Below are 20,411 nucleotides of genomic sequence, written 5' to 3'. Positions count from 1 at the left end.
TGAAGGCCGAACAGTGCTCAGGTTTTTATTTGTCTCAGCCCACTGATCAGCTCGTCCTCACCGACTGAAGGTGTGTGTGAGTCGGTGGGATCAGGAGCTTTACTCTCTGTTGGGATAAAACCCGACAGACTCTTTGTCCTTTATGGCTCGTGGTTACCTTCCTGCTTAAAAGGATCTTAAACCATCAACAGGACTGGGCCAAATGTCTTTGCTGCCACCTGCAGGAACGTCTGTCCACAACCTGCTGAACAAACAGCTCATTTCATGCTCATTTCAAACAAAAAATAAAAGTGTGTGTGCAGCAAAGCGCCACCAACTGTGGCTTTGATTGTTTGATTGTGAAGTGTTTTGAGAACTATGTGACAGGTTGTCATGAAATTTGATGCACACACTATTGACCTCTCTCTGGATTGTCATCTCTTTGGAGACCCCCTTAATATTTTCAGCTGATTTGTCATATATGTTGTGACGTTCCCATCAGGCTCAGCTGGACTTTGTTTATTGCTAATTAGCTAATATTTGCATGCTTGTACATAAAGGTGAACCTGGTAAGCATCATACTGAACATTAACATATTGGAGTGGTCACAGTGAGCATGTTAGCATGCTGATGTAAGCATTTAGCTCAGCTGAGCCTGAGTACAGCCTCAGAGAGCTGCATTAGATCCTATGATTGAACAAAGCGTGAATCACTCATTTATAAACTTGCCTTTGGCCATATATTCATTAGACTTCCCCCCGCCCCCCTTTGGCTGGTGGTGAGACACCACAGCAGCTAATACATTTTCACAAAATAGCACAAATTATACCTGTATCATTCATATGAGTCCATGGAGTCCAGTGACATCACAGTACTGAATCCTTTAGAAGTGAAAAAACATCTGTGTGGGTCTGCACATTCATTTCATCTGATCGGTTTCTTGTCCTCGTCTACTCTCACACACGATCTCACGCTCATATACATGTGCACAAATAGAAAACCTGACTTTATCGTGAACGTTTAAAGAAGCCACTCCCTGACTCCCCATTTTAACATTCATATTTCACTGTCTTAAATGTTTTGCTCCATGCACAGAATTTCACATTAACAGACTTCTGCAAAGCCGACGCAGCAGTGGATGTTCTCAAAGAAACACACAGGAATACACAGTTTTCTCATTATTTAAAAAAATGTATTTGTATGTACTTACATACTGGTGTCAAAACAGTATGCACCAAAAATGTCACATTGACTCACAATTACAAAGAAAAAGTTTTTTCTTTTTCTTCAATTACAAGTATTGAAAAAACTATGTACAGAAAAAGAGCATGGTGACGAGACAGTACACTAGAAACAAACTTACAGTCACACAATATGGTTTAAATGCGGCTTCTGCAAATAAGGACAAAAAGATCTTCTGAACAGTTAAACTGTCTTGGTGCTCTGAGCTTGAAATTGTATTTCCACTCAAACAAACCAACATCTTGTGCATCCTCTGTGCAGTCCAGCGTCAGGGTGTTTTCATAGTGTGCTCACACAGGACTTCTTTCAACAACAACTTGCCAGAAAGCTGGTTCATCAGAAATGGAAAAAACAAAAAAACATTTAAGTGGAAACACTTTTTACTTGAAACACATGTCCTAAAGATAATCTTACAATAGGTTTTCCAGTGGAAACGGACAGACAGGGAGAGTAACTGGGGAGGAGGATGGCAGAGCCCTGGAGGGGAGCTGTTTGTGGAGGGCCAGTCCAGGGCTTCAACACCACCACACACACCTCTGCATGGACATACACAGACACAAAAGGCAGCAAGTCTTTTTTGTCTGTATGTTTCCCAGCCATCGGATCCTACATATGAAAAGCACACGACTGGCATCTTTTCTCTGTCTGGAAATTTACAGATTTGGATCAAGACAAGACACAAAGCAGGAATGAAAAAAGGCAAGATGATGGTGATGTGTTGGTGAAGACTGAGCTGTTCGACAGAGACCGAAGAAATTATCCTTCCTTGTAAATGGGAGCTAATGAGAAAAAAAAAAAAAAAAAAAAAAAGCAAACATGAGCAATTGGACTAGTACCCCAAACCCTTCAGGTCCTCCGGCTGTGGTCGCACAAACTGTCCCTGAATAAAGTCAGGGTGGGATATCAGCATCAGAGGGGAGCCTGAAACAGGGCACAAACACATTCAGCACAACACTAAGCTAACACACGCATTCTCACTGCATCTTGAAGCTTCAATTTGGGATAAAAAGGACGTAAATATCCTCTCATTGATCGGTTTTTCAACTTAATGCAGCTGCAGATCTATCTGGAGCCATTTTGGGTCCCTTCTCTGGGTTCAGTTAATTTGAGGATGTGGGACGGTGCCTATGACAGGGATTGGTGGTTTTTAATGGCACTTCGTTGAGATACAGTAGCGGACTTGTAATTTGGGCACAACACAGAGAGCGTTGTGCTGTTTCATGTTGGAAACAGTGACGTGCACGTTTCACGCTGTAAAACTGCCATGAAAATTCATGTCACACTGAAGGATGTGAACAGCAGTCAGACACACATCACTAGGAGAGCTATCCCCAAACTTCCACTAAAACAAAATGTACCGCGTGGATTGAGATTTTAACAGATAACAGCGTGCAGTGCACGTCTGCAGAGATGGTGAGACGTCTCTGAAGTGTTTAGAGATACACACTAGTCTCTGTAGACTGGTTTGTCCTGCGTGTTCCTTCTAGTTACAAATAGATGAAAAATTAGGTGCTGTGTTCGGCATGCCAGTGAGTGGCGAGTCTGCCTCTTCTGAATTTAAGAAGTAAAGGTGTGTCCAGCTTCTGTCCGGCGAGAACGAACAAAAGGAGCGACTGGAGGGGGGTGTTAAAGTGAGAGTCCACCTAAAACAGATGACAAAAAAAACTATACTGATGATCGGGTTCAGCTGATCTTTGAGCATCCGTATAGCATTTGCAATTTCTGTTTTAGGGCGAACTGATGTTTGTGAGGTCAGGATTGAATTTTGAACAGAATGTGTCTCTGGTGTACAGTATCTGGGGTAGCCTGGGAGCAGCGGCTCCCTCTGGGACAGATTCTCTTCGCCTTTAGTCACTTTTAGCCTTTTTGCTGTCGTTTCCATTCTCCTCCAGCTCTGTCCCTGCTGCCTCCTCCTGATGCTTCCTCTTCTTTGTGTCATCTGACTGAGCAGAGGACGGGTGTGGCCGGAGGGTGACGATGACGCAGGTCATGTTGTCACATCCCGTCCCGTCTCCAGATGTGTCAGGGGCCAAACAGTGGTCCAACAGCTGTCAGGAGGACATGTGATATTTGAAATTAAAGACGTATAATGACCAAATGTTAAGCACATCTTTGATCAAGTTTCAACAATCCAGAAAATGTTAGAATGAGTTTTGGTTGTGCGGCGGTTTGATTCTCAGTATTAATTACACAGCAGTGCCTCTATTGGGCTCATAATTAGAAACTTTAAAACTTTGGAGCAGTGTGTGAAGACACATCATCAGTTGCTGGCAGGTACTGCTGGTATTACAACCCAGCCTGTTTTGCAGCTGCAGCACTTTTGCAGAAAACTGGACCAGTTTCAAAAACTGCTGTCTCCATTAGTCACGCACAAGAAACGTGAAAAAACAGGCTTCATGAACACAAATATTTGATGCACTCTGCGTAGGTGTGGTTCTTGGCTTCGGCGACATCGAGCTCGCTGTGGCCGTCTCACACAGTGGTAAGCCGTGTGGCTGCACTGGCTGCCTGCTGCAGACGCCGTTAAAAACGCTCTGCTTGTTTGATCAATTAACATTTAGAAATTCTGAATTATATTGCCTTTCAACACAAACAAGTGCTCTTTTCTTTGGTCCATACTTATCCTGGAAAAAACTGGGAAAAAATAAATAAATAAAAAAATTCCATACTTTTCCAAACTGTGCAGGAACCATGTTTTAGTGTTCACTACAGTCTTGTGGGAATTAAAAAGGTTAAAGATGTGTATTTATTAACCAATTCATCTCATTATGCACAGAATTTGGGGTGGAACTCACCTCTTCCACAATGGATGAGAGGGATCTGACATTGCCACTCTGGTCTGGTTTGATCCTCTCACTGATGAAGTCCACCACCTCCTGACTGCTCAACACATTCCTGCACACAACACATATGGAAACAGGGTTTATCGACAGGTAGATGATGAATCGAAAGGAGGAAGAAAAAAACAACCTGACCTACATGAACACGGTGGCTGGCATGTGAAAATGTCCATTCTGTCATATCTAAATCTTCAGCTTTACTGGTGTCAGACGTTTGTTTGCGTAGCTCGATTCAACACAGCGTTGTTTGTAGGTTCACGTCATTCCACTCAAACTCACCAGATGCCGTCGCAGGCGATGACCATGAAGTCGTGGTCCTCGTTAAGTGTCAGAACTTTGACGTCTGGCATTGCAGAGATCATCTGCTCCTCTGGTGGCAAAACCTTGTTCCTCTTATAGAAGTGGTCACCTGACAGACAGAGTGCAGGTGAACAGCTTGTTAAGAGAAAGACGCTCTGCTCACAGAACAAAAGCTCAGCTGTGACACAATACATACAAGATCAGTCTAAAAGTCACAGAATGGTTCAGGCATACCAATGGCTCTGGAGAGGTTCAGTCCACCGTTGACTCGTCCATCCATGGTCACTTTGCCTCCGGCGTTTTTGATGCGCGCCAGTTCCACCTCGTCCTCTGGCTTGTGGTCATAGGACATGTCGACAGCTTTGCCTACAGGAGCATGAGAACGGACCTCTTACGTTTCAATCGAGATTAATGCAAAGCCTTTCATCAAAAAGATCAAGATAAAACATCTTCACATTTAAAAGTCTGACATCTAATTCTATTTTAGGTTTCCAGGATAGGTTTTGAGTTAGCGCCTTAAAATTATCTATATTCATCAAGTGTGCTTATAATATGGAAGTGTTGAAAATCTCTCACGTCATGCACCACAATACTGTAACAGCCTGCTTCCTTTTTTCAGCATGAAACGATATTCTACGCAGACTGTTTTTTATAGTCAGTATATGAGCTTTGTGTAACAGCATACTAATCGCTCATATGCTTGCAGGCTGAAAAAGCAGAGGTAACATCCTCTGATCGACTCTCTTGGGCGTGGACATTACGGCTGAAGTCCTGAGTTTAACTGATACGCATTTTGAATTTATACAATCATTTTACAGTCGAACACTTCTACCAAGGTGAATTGGTACTATTTACCACGCTCAGACACCACGCAGCGAGAGTCTCCGGCGTTGGCCACGATCAGCTGTTTTCCTCGGATCAGAGCCACGACAGCTGTGGTGCCGCTGTCTGAGCCAGGCTGTGGATACATGAACACAGGAGACGTGACACACTGTTTAAACGTCCATGATGATTCAAAAGACAAAAGTCTCCATCTAGAGAAGACTCCTGGACCATTGGAATCGTTTTCTTCTGAATGTCTAATTTATTTCAGCCCATGACCTGAACAAAAGCTTTCTGCAGAGAAGATTTTAAAGCAGCTCGTCTCAAATCATTCAATCATTGTATTTGGCTTCTGCTGCGATGTGGCCATCCACCAAACTGTTGGCTGCGAGCTGGCTTCAAAGCTGAAGGCTTCAAATATGACTAATTCCACCAGTGGACATTCGGACAAGACAACACTTAGAACAAGAAGCTCTGGTTTTTTGGTAACTCAGAATGATCAACATCAGTTTCTGGCTATGACAACAAATCGACAACTGTGACAATAGAAATCTTAAATTATCAGTACATGAACTTCAGAAATGCTGCACTGTCGTTCCCGATCTCCAGTTGACAAGTTCACGCTCAAATGATTGGTTTACTTTTCTACTTTACTGTGGTCATGGATAATATTTAATCCAGGAAATATTTTCTGTTTGAGCAGGCTCTTTTTATGTGAAGTTAAATCCGTTTCTTACTAGCAGCCAGCAATGAGGAAGCAGAGAGCATTTTATTATACTGTACTTATGATAAAAATGCCATGATGACAGGTGGTGTCTACCCAAAACCTCTATATCACCCTGAATCAACCCCACCCAAAAAACAAACACTTGACCTACAAGCAATCTTTTAACTTGACCTCTAAAATGGACATTAAAAAGTCATGGCAGCATTTGAATGAGACATTAAAAAAAAAAAAAAAGCCTTTATTCAGTTTCACTGAGCAATGCTCTCCCTCACGAACACCTTGATCACATTCACACCTGGAAGCTTCCCAAGACACCTCATTTTCTACACACCTCCTCCTTGCCGTCCATTCCAGGTAGACACATTTCATCCTCCTCTTCATCCTCAGAGTCTTCCTCTCCCTCCTCTGTGTCCTCCTCTTCCTCCAACTCACTGCTGTCACCCTCTTCCTCTTCGCTGCCATCCTTAGAAAAAAAAAAAAGGGCGACCGTGAATGAGTGAACTTTAGCAGCCAAACTGGGTGGGTGTATTTCAGTCTGCTGCTCTCACCTCTTCATCACTGCCCTCCTCCTCTTCTCCCTCCTCAGATTCCTCGCTGTCATCAAAGAACCTGGACTTGGAGTCTCCTGCAGCCTTGGAGGACAAAGAGGAGCAGGAGGGACCTGCATCTCCTTCTGCCTTACCAGCCTTTTCTTCTCCGTTGGAGCTTCCAGACCCTCCACAGTCACTTGCTGTCAAGGAGAAACAAGGACAACGTGTGATGTTGGACAAGAGAGCAGAGAGTGAAGACGAGATGTTTGTGCTCAGGTTTTGATTTTTATGTGCTTTTAGTGAAGCCACTTCTATTTTCACATAAAAGATACTCATTTCAACAGTTATTTTCTTCACTAAAACATGAAAGTTTCTCACATCATCTTTTTTACAGACAATCGTGTACTTGTTAAAGACTCCCAGCTCTGTACCTGCACCACTGCTGTCACCTCCTGTTCTCCGACAGGATCGCAGCTTAGTCAAGCATGCAGCTCCTTCGCCTTCCTTCACCTTCCCATTGCTCTCCTCTTCCACCTCCCCATTTACCCCCTCCTTCTTCTGTCCTTCCCCACCTTGCCCTTTGTCTGCTGAGCCTTCGGTTTGCAAGGACGCCTTCTTAGCAGCCGCACTGAGAACAAAACACAACGAAGAAATAAAAAGGAGTCAACCACACAACTCTTAAGACTTTTAACTCCTGCTGTTTTAGACAACAATCAAAGAAACATGGTCTTAGTTAAAAAAAAAGCCAAGACAGTTTTCTGGTGGACTGAAAATGGATCATTCTGTCCCCAAGTCTTCAGTTGGTGGTCTACCCATCACAATTTCACTGAATTCAAACATATAAACTTTTTCAAATGTCATCTCCCAACGACTTTTATAATCTATAATTATGCCATATAATGCTATCATCACTTCCTTAATGTGATATGATTCCTGAAACTGAAACGTTATACAGCAAGGTGTCTGACTTCAATGCGTCAACCAATGGGCTTTTAGTTCTGGAGAAAAATTGCCAGAAAGCCAACAAAAAAAATAATGATCACTCTGAGGGTCAGTGTACATGAGGTGACCACTGAGGAAGCATTAGTAACATTTCCAGAAAGTCCCCATAAGACAGGCTCATTAAGGCTCAAAATACTTCATCCTTGTATGAGAAGTCAAAATAAAAAGCCTGTTAGACGGCCTACCTGATGGCAGCTGCATGCTTGACAGCGTTGCGGTTCTGGCCGTAGCGTACCAGCAGCTCCTCTATGGTCATTGTGGCTTCTTCATGGAGCAAAGCTGCCTCCTCAGTCTCCACTGAAAGGAGGGCAGAATCGTGGAATCATGTATATCAGGACTTGACGTCAATGTTTTTAATCTACCAGCAGTGCACAAGCATGCACGCCAGAGAGTCTTGTGTGTGTTGTATTTTCATAGTTTTGGGTTTTACTTTCATGCCCTTGATTGTGTTTGGGGTGTTTTTCTTTGACAGTTAATACTCTCAATTCTGCATCACATTGGAATGAATGAGTTTGATTACATGTTTGCTACGACTCACAAGCCTACCAAACATTATTTTATTGTTGTTAGGAGTGTACTCACAGTCATCCTCCTCTGCCACCTTTTCAGCCGGGGGTTCCTCAGTGGGACGTCCAGCAATCTGGGCCAGCTCTTTGATGACATCCTCTGTGGTCATTCTGCTGTCGATGGCCAAGAAGGCATCCTCCAGAGCCTGGAAACAACATGATGCGTCAGTGTACATCAAACAGCACAGAGCAATACTAGATTCCAGATGGTTGAGATTCATGTTGTGGTCTGTTCAGAGTTTATTTCCAATGTGTCAGTCAAACAGAGGAAAAGCGGTAACCACACTCTCATACATTACCTCTGATCCCTTCTTATTTCTAACTATACCGCAGTTGGGTAGCATGAACATCCCTGCTCTGCCAAACTTTAAGACTTCTCACCTTTTGGAGTTTGCCATCTTTGTAGGTTTTCTGCTCCTTTATGATGTCAGGAAGGTACTTTGAACAGTACAGAGCCACCTCTTCACCTACATGGGAACAGCAGGTTATATAAATTCTCATGACAGGTGTGTGTACACACAGTATTCAGACAGGCGTGTGAAGCAAACAATAAAATGAAGGAAAGTATGGAAACACTACACAACAATGGATATGTTGTGATCCAAAAACAGTTGTGTCTCTGACCACTGTTTGAGATGCCAAATGTGAGTTTTGGGAGAAACTGTTGCTTTTGGAAAAGGATTTGTGGGCAGTGTGAGCGTGTTGTGCATTGTCAATGGCAGGATTAGGTAAAGAGGTCACAAAACATTATTAAGTTAGTATTTAAATGCTGCAAATGGCACAATGTATCCTGCAAAATAATATGAATATGAGTGTGTGTGTGTGTGTGTGTGTGTGCGTGTGCGCTACCTCCATGTCCATCATACACAGCAAACATGGCTGTCTCTTCATCAAACTCTGGGATGCAATTGTGAGCATCCTGTCACACAAAAAACACAAAAATGCTCATTACAATTCGACGACACGACAGTGGCTGCAAATCATGCCAATCACAATTCCTCTTCTGGTGAAAAAAGGAAGCTGTATATTTAAGACACACAAGTCAGAGGGGATGAGATGCAAAATTAAAAATGGAGAGCTCTACACATTATCGTCACTCATTGACATAATTTGAATATCCATATTGGTCAAATGACTTCAGCCTCGTGACAAAGTTCTCTAACAGTACACCAGAGCTGGTGTGTTATTGGTAGTTGGCTGATTAGATTTGGCCATGGGTCTGATTTTCTCATCAGAAGTGATTTAAATGAGTCGAAGACACTGAATCCCCAAAGTGCAGTGAAGATCCTTCCTCACATGGCAGCAGCCAAGATTCAAACTAACTGCAGGCACCAATTACATGCTCTTGGGTATTGTGGGAGATTGATTACAATAAAACGCAGTATGCCAAAGCCTCCCCATCGTGGATTTCATCCATCACCACAGCTGATGCTCAGGGAAAAGCGTGTGACGAACTTTCAGGGTACTCTGGAAGGACGCCAATCAACTCCATACAAACAAACGTAGAGAAAAGCCCCACATGCCATTATCCCGCCATTTACACCTCGGGACACGTTCTCACTCCGTCGCGTTCAAAAAACAAAGCAGCCAACATGGTTGTCTTTCATCCGGCCATTCATTTTACGCCTCACCTCCATGGAGACACGCCAGCCCTGCATGGCAGAGAACCCGTAGCTCATGTTGCCGTTGCCGCCATCGGAAGAGGTCTTGGCAGTGTTAGGTTGCGACAGATAAGCCCCCATGGTGGTCTGTTTCTATGGCTTTACACCTGGGAAGAAGACACGGAAGAAACATCACATTTTAGCAACATAAAAGGAGACACACGTACAACCCAGTGCGTTTATCACATTTCAACTACGATTAACAGCTCGGCTAGTCGAGGTTGCTAGCTAGCTAGCGTTAGCAACACCACAACAAAAAAGTAGACGCATCAGCTAGCTAACATCACCATGCTAACAGGAGCAAACCCGGCTAAACTTCCAGCCGTAACCTCTGCCCCCGCCATACAAGCAGCTGCGCAGTTGTAAAAAGATCAGAAGCTCAACGCCGACGGCTCATTTACCTATTCTGACAAAGCGGGATGAGCTTATAAAAGGGTCCCAAATAGAGAGATTCACATAGGAAAGATTACACGTGTAGATGCAAAAGCCGCTATCAACACAGACAGACCGAAAAGGAGCTGAAGCCGTGGAGGAAGAGAGCGCGCGCGCATGTCCCTTTCGTCCGGGCAAGGGGGCGTGACCAAGACTACGTCAACACGTCAGGATGTCTTTTTTTTTTTTTTTTTTTTTAAACTAACGAACAAACATTTCAACATCAGGCAAGCACTACATAAAACACACTGGAAATAATCCCAGAAAAAGTGTGTGCGTGTATGAATACCAAACTGTTAGAATTAATAATTAAGTTTATTTATTTGTGACCTCACAAACAGGGCAGGAAAGAGAGACACAACTTGGCTACATAGTGTTTCAATTACTTACTCTGCATGAAACCCCAAATTTGATATTATCAAAATGAAAATCAGAAACTACATTTTTGGTTACCCTTTTATGAAATATTGAAATAAAAAAGAAAAAAAAATTCTTGAGTTCATTATAAAATGTACAATACACTCCAAACTGAATTCAGGAACCAAAAACTTACCATACTCTCATAATAATATTCGCAACACACAATCTCAAAACTGTTATTTCCATTATTACCTGATATTTTGTTTCTCCATCTTATCTGGGAGGACGTAATTTCACTGAGGTGATATTATTCATATTTTCATTATTATTATTGTATATCAACAACATAGTGTATATATTAATATTACCATTGCCAGAAATCCCGTAATATTCCTGAGGTTCACTCTGTACCGCTTGGTGGCGGTATTCTTCCATCCCGTTGATTGTCAACAGCCAAAAACATCACAAGAAGAAGAAAAACTATAACGTCAACGATTCAACATGGCGCGGGAAACCCGGGAAGAGGAGATGGACACCGCCGGAGTAGTGGACGAAGAGGCGGCCACTTTGAAACTGTACGAGACTCAGTTTTTCGGCTTCACCCCGCAGACCTGCATGTTGCGGGTCTACAGTGCCTTCCAGGACAGCCTGTACGATATTTTACCCGTCGTGGAGAAGGTATGTGTGAGGCAGCTAAGCAAAGGCGAGTCGGACGGGGAGGAGGAGCTGCTCCGGTCCAGGGCCAGGGAGTGCAGCCGGAAACTGCAGCAGTACCTCGAAGAGCGGTTCAAGCAGCTGTCGGAGCGGATGGAGGAGCTGCTGTTGAACCGCTGCCTCTCCGTGCCGTCAAATGTCGTGCTCCCCGAGGACAAGTCACACAGCAAACATCCACAAGGCACACAGGTGGGTGAAGGAGTGTTTAAAAGAGCTAAACTCACACACAATTGATGATATTAACGTAGAGTCTGACAAGACCACCGCAGAGGGGAGATGAAAAACCTTGTGTAGTGTACACCCTTTGAAATCAAAGTATGATCTCTGTACTGTTATGATACCTCATATTCTGTTATAACGTACCAGTACGCACTTCCATACAATAATTTGCATACATACTTGTATACTGGTTCCCTCTATTACGGCGGTCCCCAACCAGTACCGGTCCATCCGTGGGCCATTTGTTACCGGGCCGCACAGAGAGACTTGAACAAACCGGCCGACCCGGGATCCGACCCGACACACACACTATTGATAATAATAATAATAATAATAATAATAATAATAATAACAACCCGGGCCGGGATCTGACCCGGGACGGACACACACACACACACACACACACACACACACACACACACACACACTAATAATAATAATAATAATATTATCATTATATCAACAACCTGGGCCGGATCAGTACCCTAGATCCGACCCGGGACAAACATACTAATGATAATAACAATGATAATAACGGCTGGGTTGAGTCAGCTTGAATTAAAAGCATGAATCAGTTTTTCAGCATCCCACCCGGCACCTACCTGGGTCCGATCCGGGACCGACCCGGAAAATTCCCCAGTCGGTCCCGGCTAAGTCCCGGGAAATTTCCGGAAAATTTCCGTGACAATACCGGGATCGACCCGGGAAAGTTCCGGGTCAGTCCCGGAAAATTCCCGGGTTGGTCCCGGCTAAGTTCCGGGTCGGTGCCAGCAATGTCCCGGGAAATTTCCGAGTCGGTCCCGGCAAAGTTCCGTGACTTTGCCGGGTCCGACCTTGGATGCAACCCGGGACTTACCCGGGTCTGATCCGGGACCAGACCACGCACACACTAATAATGATAACAATAATAACAATAATGATAATAATAATAATAGCCACCCGGGCCGGGATCAGTTCTGGGAGCTGACCCAGGACACACACACACTGACAACACTTACAGGAAGTCAGTGCAGTGAATAGTGCGTTAGACCAGAGGTCCCCAACCACCGCGGCCATTTGGTACCGGGCCGCTCAGAGTCTGAAAGAAGTTTTATTTTGAAAATCAGGTGCCTCTGTACACATGTCAAACCGCTAGTGTCGGTCACGTAATACGGTATTAAAAAAGTAAGCCTACAAGCTAGCAAAAATGAGTAAAAACAAACGTCTTTGGAGGCCTAATGATGAGACAGAAGGAGAAGAAGAGCCTACAACTTCCAAGAAAAAGAAATTATGCAATTAAGAGATAATATCACCAGTCCTACTTAAAATCGCTTCAGGTGATTCTCACGCACCAAGCTCGCTCTGCGTAATATGTGGCGACAGGCTCGCAAATGAGGCATTGAAGGCTTCTCGTTGAAGAGAAACAAGCGCAGGGCTCCCACTAATTACAGCTACATTCAGGGTAATGGTGAGTTGTATTTTTAATCATTTGTTTTCATTCCTTTCTATGCCAGTCCGGCAAATTATTGTTTTAAGCGAAACCGGTCCATGGCGCAATAAAGGTTGGGGACCGCTGCTCTATTAGACCCTGATTGATAAATTGTCTGGGTTGATGTAATGTTATTAGCTAATCTTAGCTTATCTTATTACAGATATCAGTGTCTGTTAGCTGATGAGTAACAAGGAGGAATTCCCAAAGACTTATTTAATGTGATTTGTTCATTTAGAAGTTCATTGTTTCACAAATAATCTTAATTTGGTGTTCACCTACTAGTATTCTCCAGAGCTTTCAACTGCACTTCACAGTCTTCATCAACAGGTTGAGTTTGCTCACTTCTCATGGGGATGGCTCAATTGTCATCATGTGAAAGTTCATTGTTTACTTCTATTTCTCATGATGCTTGCATATGTTGTTGAAAACAGGATGATAAGTTATATATCTGTCTGTGATTTTACGGTGGCCCTGCTCCATCCAGGAGGTGCTGAGGCTCGAGTCGTCCCTTGCTGACCTCCAGAGAGCCTACGAAGCAGAAGTGTGTGCCAGACAGGCCCTGCTAGCTGAGCTGGAGGAGCAGAGGGAGGTGCAGAAGCAGCTGGATGGAGTCCTGACGTGGGTTAGAGAGCTCCAGGTGGCCTGGGTGAAGGAAGGTAACGGCAGCTTCCATGAAAGTTTCGGGCTGGTGATGGAGTCTGTAAAGAAACTGCAGGAGGCTGTCAGGGAGGTCTGCACCAAGGCGCCCCAGTGAACTGAACACAAAGTTGTATTATTTTGTAAACAGACATTACTCCAAAATTTTTACAGTCTTTTCTGTTTTTAGTCTGAGATGATTTAAAGACATCCATAGCAGCTCGGTGGACATGAGGCCGTTTTTTCCCTCCGAATATTCAGTAGCTTGTCTGTTCAGTTTTCATCTTGTTTGTGAATAATAAAACCTCAAGAGGTATAAGATGCTCCAAATGTGTAAATGTTGTAAAATGGCATACATGACTGTTCCACAAGCACAGAGCTTCTGTTGAGACCTTGAGTCAAATTAAAAAACAGTTTTTTGTTTTGGTTCAGAAATGTTTGACCATTTTTGACTAAAAGTTTTGTGAGAGTGTGCTTTGATGGCTTCATGAGAATTGTTCATAAGTTCAGTAAAGCTCAGTTACCTTTGAAAAGACAACAGCAACATCAGCTAACATCAGTCCAGTCTGCCCGTCCCTACAATGCAATGTAAACAATAAGTCAGCTTGATGTATTTCTCAGTTCAGCTGATGTATTCTTGATACTCAGGTGTTTTCTGTTATCTCCCTCTTCATCTCCTCAATACATTTTATTTTCTTAGCTTCATTTCTGACTTGAGTGTGGGAATACTTTGTCTTCTGACCAGACTGCATGAGCTTGTTGAGGCCTTTGTGATGTTATGATGATTTCCAGCAGAGGGCGCCGTCTGCACGTTAACGTCACTCACCCAGTCTAATCCAACCACACTTAAAATGTTGAAGCTGTTTAATGTTCACATGATTCACACTGATTGAGCTGAAACATACACTGTGTAGCCAGTTCACGAGGCATGCCTGTAGCTAAAACTAATGCAGTCTAATACAACAGTCCTGCCATAAATCCTCCCTTCATGAAGGCTATAATGTTCAGTTTTTATTCAAAAAGTTTTCATGAGTGTTGATTCATCTCTATGATAATTCTTTAGGGTGTAGTCTGTGCTGCTATTACACAGAGAGGTGTTTCTGTTGCTTTGTCTATCTTCATCAATACAAGCGGGGTGAGCAAAATAACAGAAACACCTCTCTGTAATCCAGTACAATTCAGCAGCACCTGCACTTACTTTCCTGAAGATGACATTTATTACAGGGCTGTTGTATTGGACTGTATTAGTTTTAGTTTGGTGTACCTCATAAACTGGCAAAAGATTATAAGTAACACAGAGGAGCTGCACAACTGATGGTGTGCAACAGTGAAAAAAGTCAAAGTGGGAGACACTGGTGGAACATGTAAGGAACATTTACTGTTCTGGAGACATTAGTATCCAATCAGCGAATCATAAATGTTGGATTTTTGTTTGCTGGTTCTGATTGCCGACACCTCTGACTAATAGTCAACACAAATGTAAGAAAAGTCACGCCTGGAGCGAGATCATCAGAAAAGTCATCAACCACAGAAATATGGGACTAATAACACACAGAGTGATATTTGAGTCATCGATGGCTGAATTTCATTCAACTTCAGTTTCAGGGTCCTGGCCTTCATGCTGGCTCACTGTCATGGCTTACTGGGATGCTTGAATAGAAGAGTCATTGTTAATGTAATGAGTTACACGAGAGAGAGCTGTAAAAAAGACCTCTGAGCAATTTATTGCTTTTTTTCTTCACTTGTTCCATCAGGACAGTAAGTTCTAGTAGTTTAAACTGACCAGTCTTAACATTTTCTAGAAACTGCATATGATTAATTCTATATTTCCAATGATTGTTTTGATTGATTACTGCCATATTTTCATTGTGCATGGAATGTACCATAAAGACCTTTTCTGCTTTGTGACAGTGGGGACAGCGTCTGCTTATCATCTGCATTAAATGTAACTTCAGTGGTACGCTGTTATATCTGTGTTGAATTCTTTAACTTTTGTCACTTTTGGTGGAAATAATGCTGTCTGGGTTGTCCTGGGTTACATGTAGTAGACCAGCGGTCCCCAACCTTTTTTGCTCCATGGACCGCTTTCACGTAAAGCAATAATTTGCCGGACCGGCATAGAAACGATAAAAACAAATGATTGAAAATGCAACTGACCATTACCCTGAATGTACTTGTTGTAATTAGTGGGAGCCCTGCGAAGACTTCATTGCCTCATTTGCGAGCCTGTCGCCACATATTACGCTGAGCGGGCTTGGTGCGTGAGAATCACCTGAAGCGATAAACCCGTATTTTAAGGAGGACTGCTGATACTGTCTCTTAATTGCAGCTTTCTTTTTCTTGGAAGTTGTAGACTCGTCTTCCGTCTCATCTGCGCTAATGCACTATTTACTGCACTGACTTCCCGCAACTGTTATCATTATCAGTGTGTGTGTGACCCGGGTCGGATCCCGGGATTGATCCCGGCCCGGGTTGTTATTATTATTATTATTATTATTATTATTATTATTATTATTATTAGTGTGTGCGTGTCCCGGGTCGGATCCAGGGTCGGGTCTGAAAACTTCCCGGGACTTTACCGGACCGACCGGGAAAGTCCAGGAAAGTTCCGGGTCGGTCCCTGGTAGGTACCGGGTCAGATGCTGAAAAACTCATTCATGCCTTGAATTGTGTGTGTGTGTGTGTGTGTGTGTGTGTGTGTGTGTGTGTGTGTGTGTGTGTGTGTGTGTGCGTGCGTGCGTGCGTGCGTGTGTGTCGAGTCGGATGGGTACTGGGTACTCTAGTTTTAGCTGCTCTACACTGACTTCCTGTAACTGTTATTATTATTATTTGTGTCTCTCTCTCTCTCTCTCTCTCTCTCTCTCTCTCTCTCTCTCTCTCTCTGTGTGTGTGTGTGTGTGTGTGTGTGTGTGTGTGTGTGTGTGTGTGTGTGTGTGTGCAGAGGCACAGGCGGATGCATCTGATTTTCAAAATAAAACTTCTTTCAGACTCTGATGATCAATAAAATATTTTTTGTTCAGTCTCTCTGTGACGTACCAAATGGCCCGGCCCGGTGGTTGGGGACCGCAGGAGTAGACCATTGGGGGGCGCTAGTGTTTGTTAAAAATGAATTTGTCCATTTGTCTTGTGCAGTAGGATGCCTGTTTCCAGTTCATCACAGCAACTTTAAAACGTTTTTATCTACTTGCCAGCTTGTTTTATTACGGAAACTGAGGGGAAACTGCAGCAGAATTGCAGGGTGGATTAATAATTACAGTGCACAGACTGAATAATAATGAATAAGAAATAATCATTTGATACTAAAAAAACTCTGACTGGTGAGTTATTAGTTCACTTTTATGTCTGTAATCTTGGGTTGGATGCTCAAAATGATTTATAGGAAAGAAAATATTGTCTAACATTTTGAATGGAAAGATTCTGTGCTGTTACAGCCTCTCAGCTCCAGACTGATGGGCAAGTGAAAAGAGGTCTTTTGACGTTAATAAGAATATTTATTGCTATCATTTACAAATGATCAGAGACTGCAAGCATGAAATTGTCTCCTGTGAGTATGGAAAAAGCTTGTTGGTCTTTGAAGTGTAATTTTGAGCGACCTGGAGGCAGAACCTGTAATTGTTATTGCTGATGTCAGATTTATAGCCACAGCAACAATTGCAAGTGAAAGCACATAAACAACAACAACAACAAGAGGTCCAATGTAAACAGTAAACATTTGCTTTAGCATTCCTCTAATTGTGTGTGTGTGTCACCTGCCTGTTGTGCTGGAAATGATGAGTCCAGATGGGGAGGTGTGAGACTTAGCCATTGGTTCTGTTTGTGTATGTGTCTCTTGAGCAGCGTGAACAGTCTTACAGGCTGTAGCTGCATTGTGTTTGGAGCAAATGTTGTGAAATGTATTGAAATAAAAATGCATGAGTGCCGATTAAGGAATCAGGCATCACTTGTCAAACCATTTGCTTCAGCATCTTGTCCAGTCAGTGTCTTTTTCAGTTTTAAGGAGTATGTTTTTGAAGCATTAGGAGGACTTTTGGAAAGCTAAATCTTAGCTTGTTGTGTGGTAAGACACTCTTGACCTCACAAATCAGTCTGCACGTTCAACTTCAGTGCCACAGATAGAGAACAGCTGAAGCTAAAAAGAATACTATAAGGACAATAATAAAAAACATGATGTTCATACCTTAGTACTGTATAACACTACCATATATATCTATCACAACTATAAACAGTTAAAGGGACAGTTCACCCCAAAATCAAATGTTTTTTTTTTTCCTCTTACCTGTGTGCTTTTTATCCATCTCGATTGTTTTGTTGTGAGTTGCTGAGTTCTGGGGATATCAGCTGTGGAGATGTCTCCATTCTTTTGACTAGCATTTGGGGAGCAGATGCTTCCTTCTGCATAGTGGTACAGATGATGGGCGTAGTTTGGTAGAAAGAAAATAGTTCCTACATAAAACTGCTCACAACAAGGTCTGAAGATTATCTTGAGTAACTGGGTCATGAGTTCTGGAAAGGGACCTTCCTGTTTTTTTTGGCACTTTGGCATTAGATGGATAAATATTACCACATGTGAGAGGAAAAAAAAATGTTTTGGATTTTGCTTTAACATCCTCACTGATAAACAAGTAGCTTTTTTGGAGAATATGCTGTATGTTGACATATCTAATATTTACGTCCTCCAGTGAACACACGTTTTATTGATTACCGACATTGATTACAGTGGAGTTGTTATTGTGGAAGGTTTTATTTTTGTCCTGAAACTGTTAACTGCCTGTTAACTGAGACATCTTGTAGATTGCTTTTAAATTGATCTACTGAGGCCAAAAGGAGGCAATTCCACCATGTTTTCTCTGCAGCGTTGCAGAGTAGTTTCTCTGGAGATTATAACCTGTGGTCTTGGCTGATGTTTCGAGAAGTCACAGTTATACTGTGGAGATGACTCTCTTGCCTTATTTTAGATATTTGGATCTTTGACTGAAAAATCTCTTTTCATCTTGTTTTCTGCTCTGAACCTCCTCTTTTGTTTGTATAGTAACAAGATGTGTGTCTGAAACTGCCTTCTGTGTTTATCTCTATGTGTGAATGTACAATAACTTCTGAACTTTACTCCACTGTGTGTGTGTGTGTGTGTGTGTGTGTGTGTGTGTGTGTGTGTGTGTGTGTGTGTAATACCTCTAAGGCCTGTAAAAGATGCTGTCAGATGCTATGAGGACACAGCTGTGTGCAGCTGCCGACTGGCTGCACACATCCTGCGCATATGCCTGGATCCTGCTGGCAGAGAGAAAATAAAGTCATCTGAAAGGAAAAGAAGCATCTAATCAGCAAGAGAGAGCCAAAGAAGTGTCAATGCGTGTGTTAATGCTTGAGCCCCAAACGTTCACACTGCTGTCCGAAACAGCTGTGACACTGAGGCATGACATGGATGTAGTTTGCGTGTGAAAACCACGTGTCCACTTGTTTGCTTGCTTGTGTTTTTAGGTTGTTTTTATGATCACCATTGGCACTGAAGTCCAAAAGCAAAAGGGAAATATTTTTCCTCTTCTCTCAGTCTGTAAACAAAACTTGACATCACAGCCAACATCTGGTGAGGAGCGCACCAGACAGGGATACTTGGCTCAGTATCGTCGAGGCTGTGGTCGAATGCAGCGAACACATGCTGAGAAGTCAATATAAATACAGGTTAAAGGCAATACCTGTGTTGTGTGATCATGAAATTTAAAACAAGTGATCACAGGTGACAGAATTGTCTTTTTTATTTTATGGCCACACAGCCCCCAACCACACGAGACATCTCGCTGTGCTTCATGCTTTTAAGTGCATCTCGCAGTGTTTCTCACGGTGGATGGAGTTTGCTCAGTTGTCATCATGTGGTCTAAGTATGCCAACTTCAAAACAAACTAGGTTGTTTGAAACACATCAGGACATTCACATCATCATTTGCCAAGGCCTCCATTTTGTCCATCAAGCTAAAACATGAGGCTGGCTTATTTTAGGCTCATCCACTTCAGAGACACTTTCTTAAAGGTGCTCCGTGGGATTGACAGACAAAAAAATTATAATTAAAAATAAAAAATACATTCAGTCCTCCTTAATAAAAAACATAATGTGTATCCTTCAGATCTAACAAATGCATTGAATACTTTCCTTCCTTTTGAAAAATAAATATACTACTATTAATAATAATAAGGTTTTTTATATCCATGTTAATAGACTGCTGTTTCACTACCTCTGCAGGCACACTGCTTCTTGTTGCCACCATCAGCTGCTCTGAAACAGACAGCAGGAATTTGAATTACATCTCATGCACAAGCACATTACAAAGAAAATCAGCACCCACTCATAAAAACACTGCTCCATAACGCTACTAGTGGTCAACACATCCACAGGGTACCTTTGAAGCTCTGTGTTGAGTGTAAAAATCACAGACTTAACATGGACTGAAAGCCAAAATGGAAAGAAAAAGTTGTTTTTCAGATTTATCCAGCACAGTGTGAGATTAGTGCGAGCTGCTGCGCGCACATGTGTTGACACTTATGTGGTGTAAAAACAGTGCATATTTCTGCTTTAGTGTGTTAAAGTGTTCACATGTGTAAGGATGAGCAGATCTGTATGGTGTGTCAGTGTCTGTGAGCTCATGTGTGTACCTGTTGGAATTTGTAAGTGCACCAATCTGCATGGTGAGTGAGCGTGTGAACCTGTGTGTGTGTGTGTGTGTGTGTGTGTGTGTGTGTGTGAGTGAGTGAAGACAGCATATGGACAGTGCCCTCCCTTCCTGTTGGGAGTGGAACAACGCGCCTCTCAGTGAACCACAGCTTGACCTCTGACATCTTAGGATCACACACACACACACACACACACACACACACACAAACCCAGATACCTACACATACGCAGATGTACATCCACACTCAGT

The 20,411-nt window shown here is 42.8% G+C and overlaps 2 protein-coding genes across 3 annotated transcripts; one reads left to right on the top strand and one right to left on the bottom strand.

Moving 5' to 3' along the window:
• Nucleotides 1-1,144: 1,144 nt before the first annotated feature.
• On the bottom strand, nt 1,145-10,230 carry ppm1g (protein phosphatase, Mg2+/Mn2+ dependent, 1G). 2 transcript variants are annotated; one of them, XM_076726016.1, is made up of 14 exons: nt 10,178-10,230; nt 9,640-9,776; nt 8,858-8,927; nt 8,390-8,475; nt 8,025-8,154; nt 7,628-7,739; nt 6,872-7,068; nt 6,459-6,640; nt 6,242-6,373; nt 5,217-5,319; nt 4,596-4,727; nt 4,341-4,470; nt 4,017-4,116; nt 1,145-3,269 (listed from the first exon to the last, which is right to left on the bottom strand). In XM_076726016.1, the coding sequence occupies exons 2-14, from the start codon at nt 9,748-9,750 to the stop codon at nt 3,069-3,071; spliced, it is 1,686 nt and encodes a 561-aa protein (XP_076582131.1). In that variant the 5' UTR covers nt 9,751-9,776; nt 10,178-10,230; the 3' UTR covers nt 1,145-3,068. The 2 variants fall into 2 exon arrangements, with proteins under 2 accessions (XP_076582131.1, XP_076582121.1); XM_076726006.1 differs by having other exon boundaries at nt 10,071-10,197.
• Nucleotides 10,231-10,960: 730 nt separating this feature from the next.
• Nucleotides 10,961-15,460, top strand: mis12 (MIS12 kinetochore complex component). Its single transcript, XM_076737456.1, has 2 exons — nt 10,961-11,364; nt 13,350-15,460. Exons 1-2 carry the CDS (start codon nt 10,963-10,965, stop codon nt 13,617-13,619), a joined length of 672 nt encoding a protein of 223 aa, XP_076593571.1. The 5' UTR covers nt 10,961-10,962; the 3' UTR covers nt 13,620-15,460.
• The last annotated feature ends 4,951 nt before the right edge of the window (nt 15,461-20,411 follow it).

The sequence above is a fragment of the Chaetodon auriga genome, chromosome 1 (genome assembly GCF_051107435.1).
Source record: "Chaetodon auriga isolate fChaAug3 chromosome 1, fChaAug3.hap1, whole genome shotgun sequence".
In the NCBI taxonomy this organism is placed as follows: domain Eukaryota; kingdom Metazoa; phylum Chordata; class Actinopteri; order Chaetodontiformes; family Chaetodontidae; genus Chaetodon; species Chaetodon auriga.
Note: the sequence above shows the minus strand (reverse complement) of the source record. Positions and strands in the feature narration are given on the sequence as shown.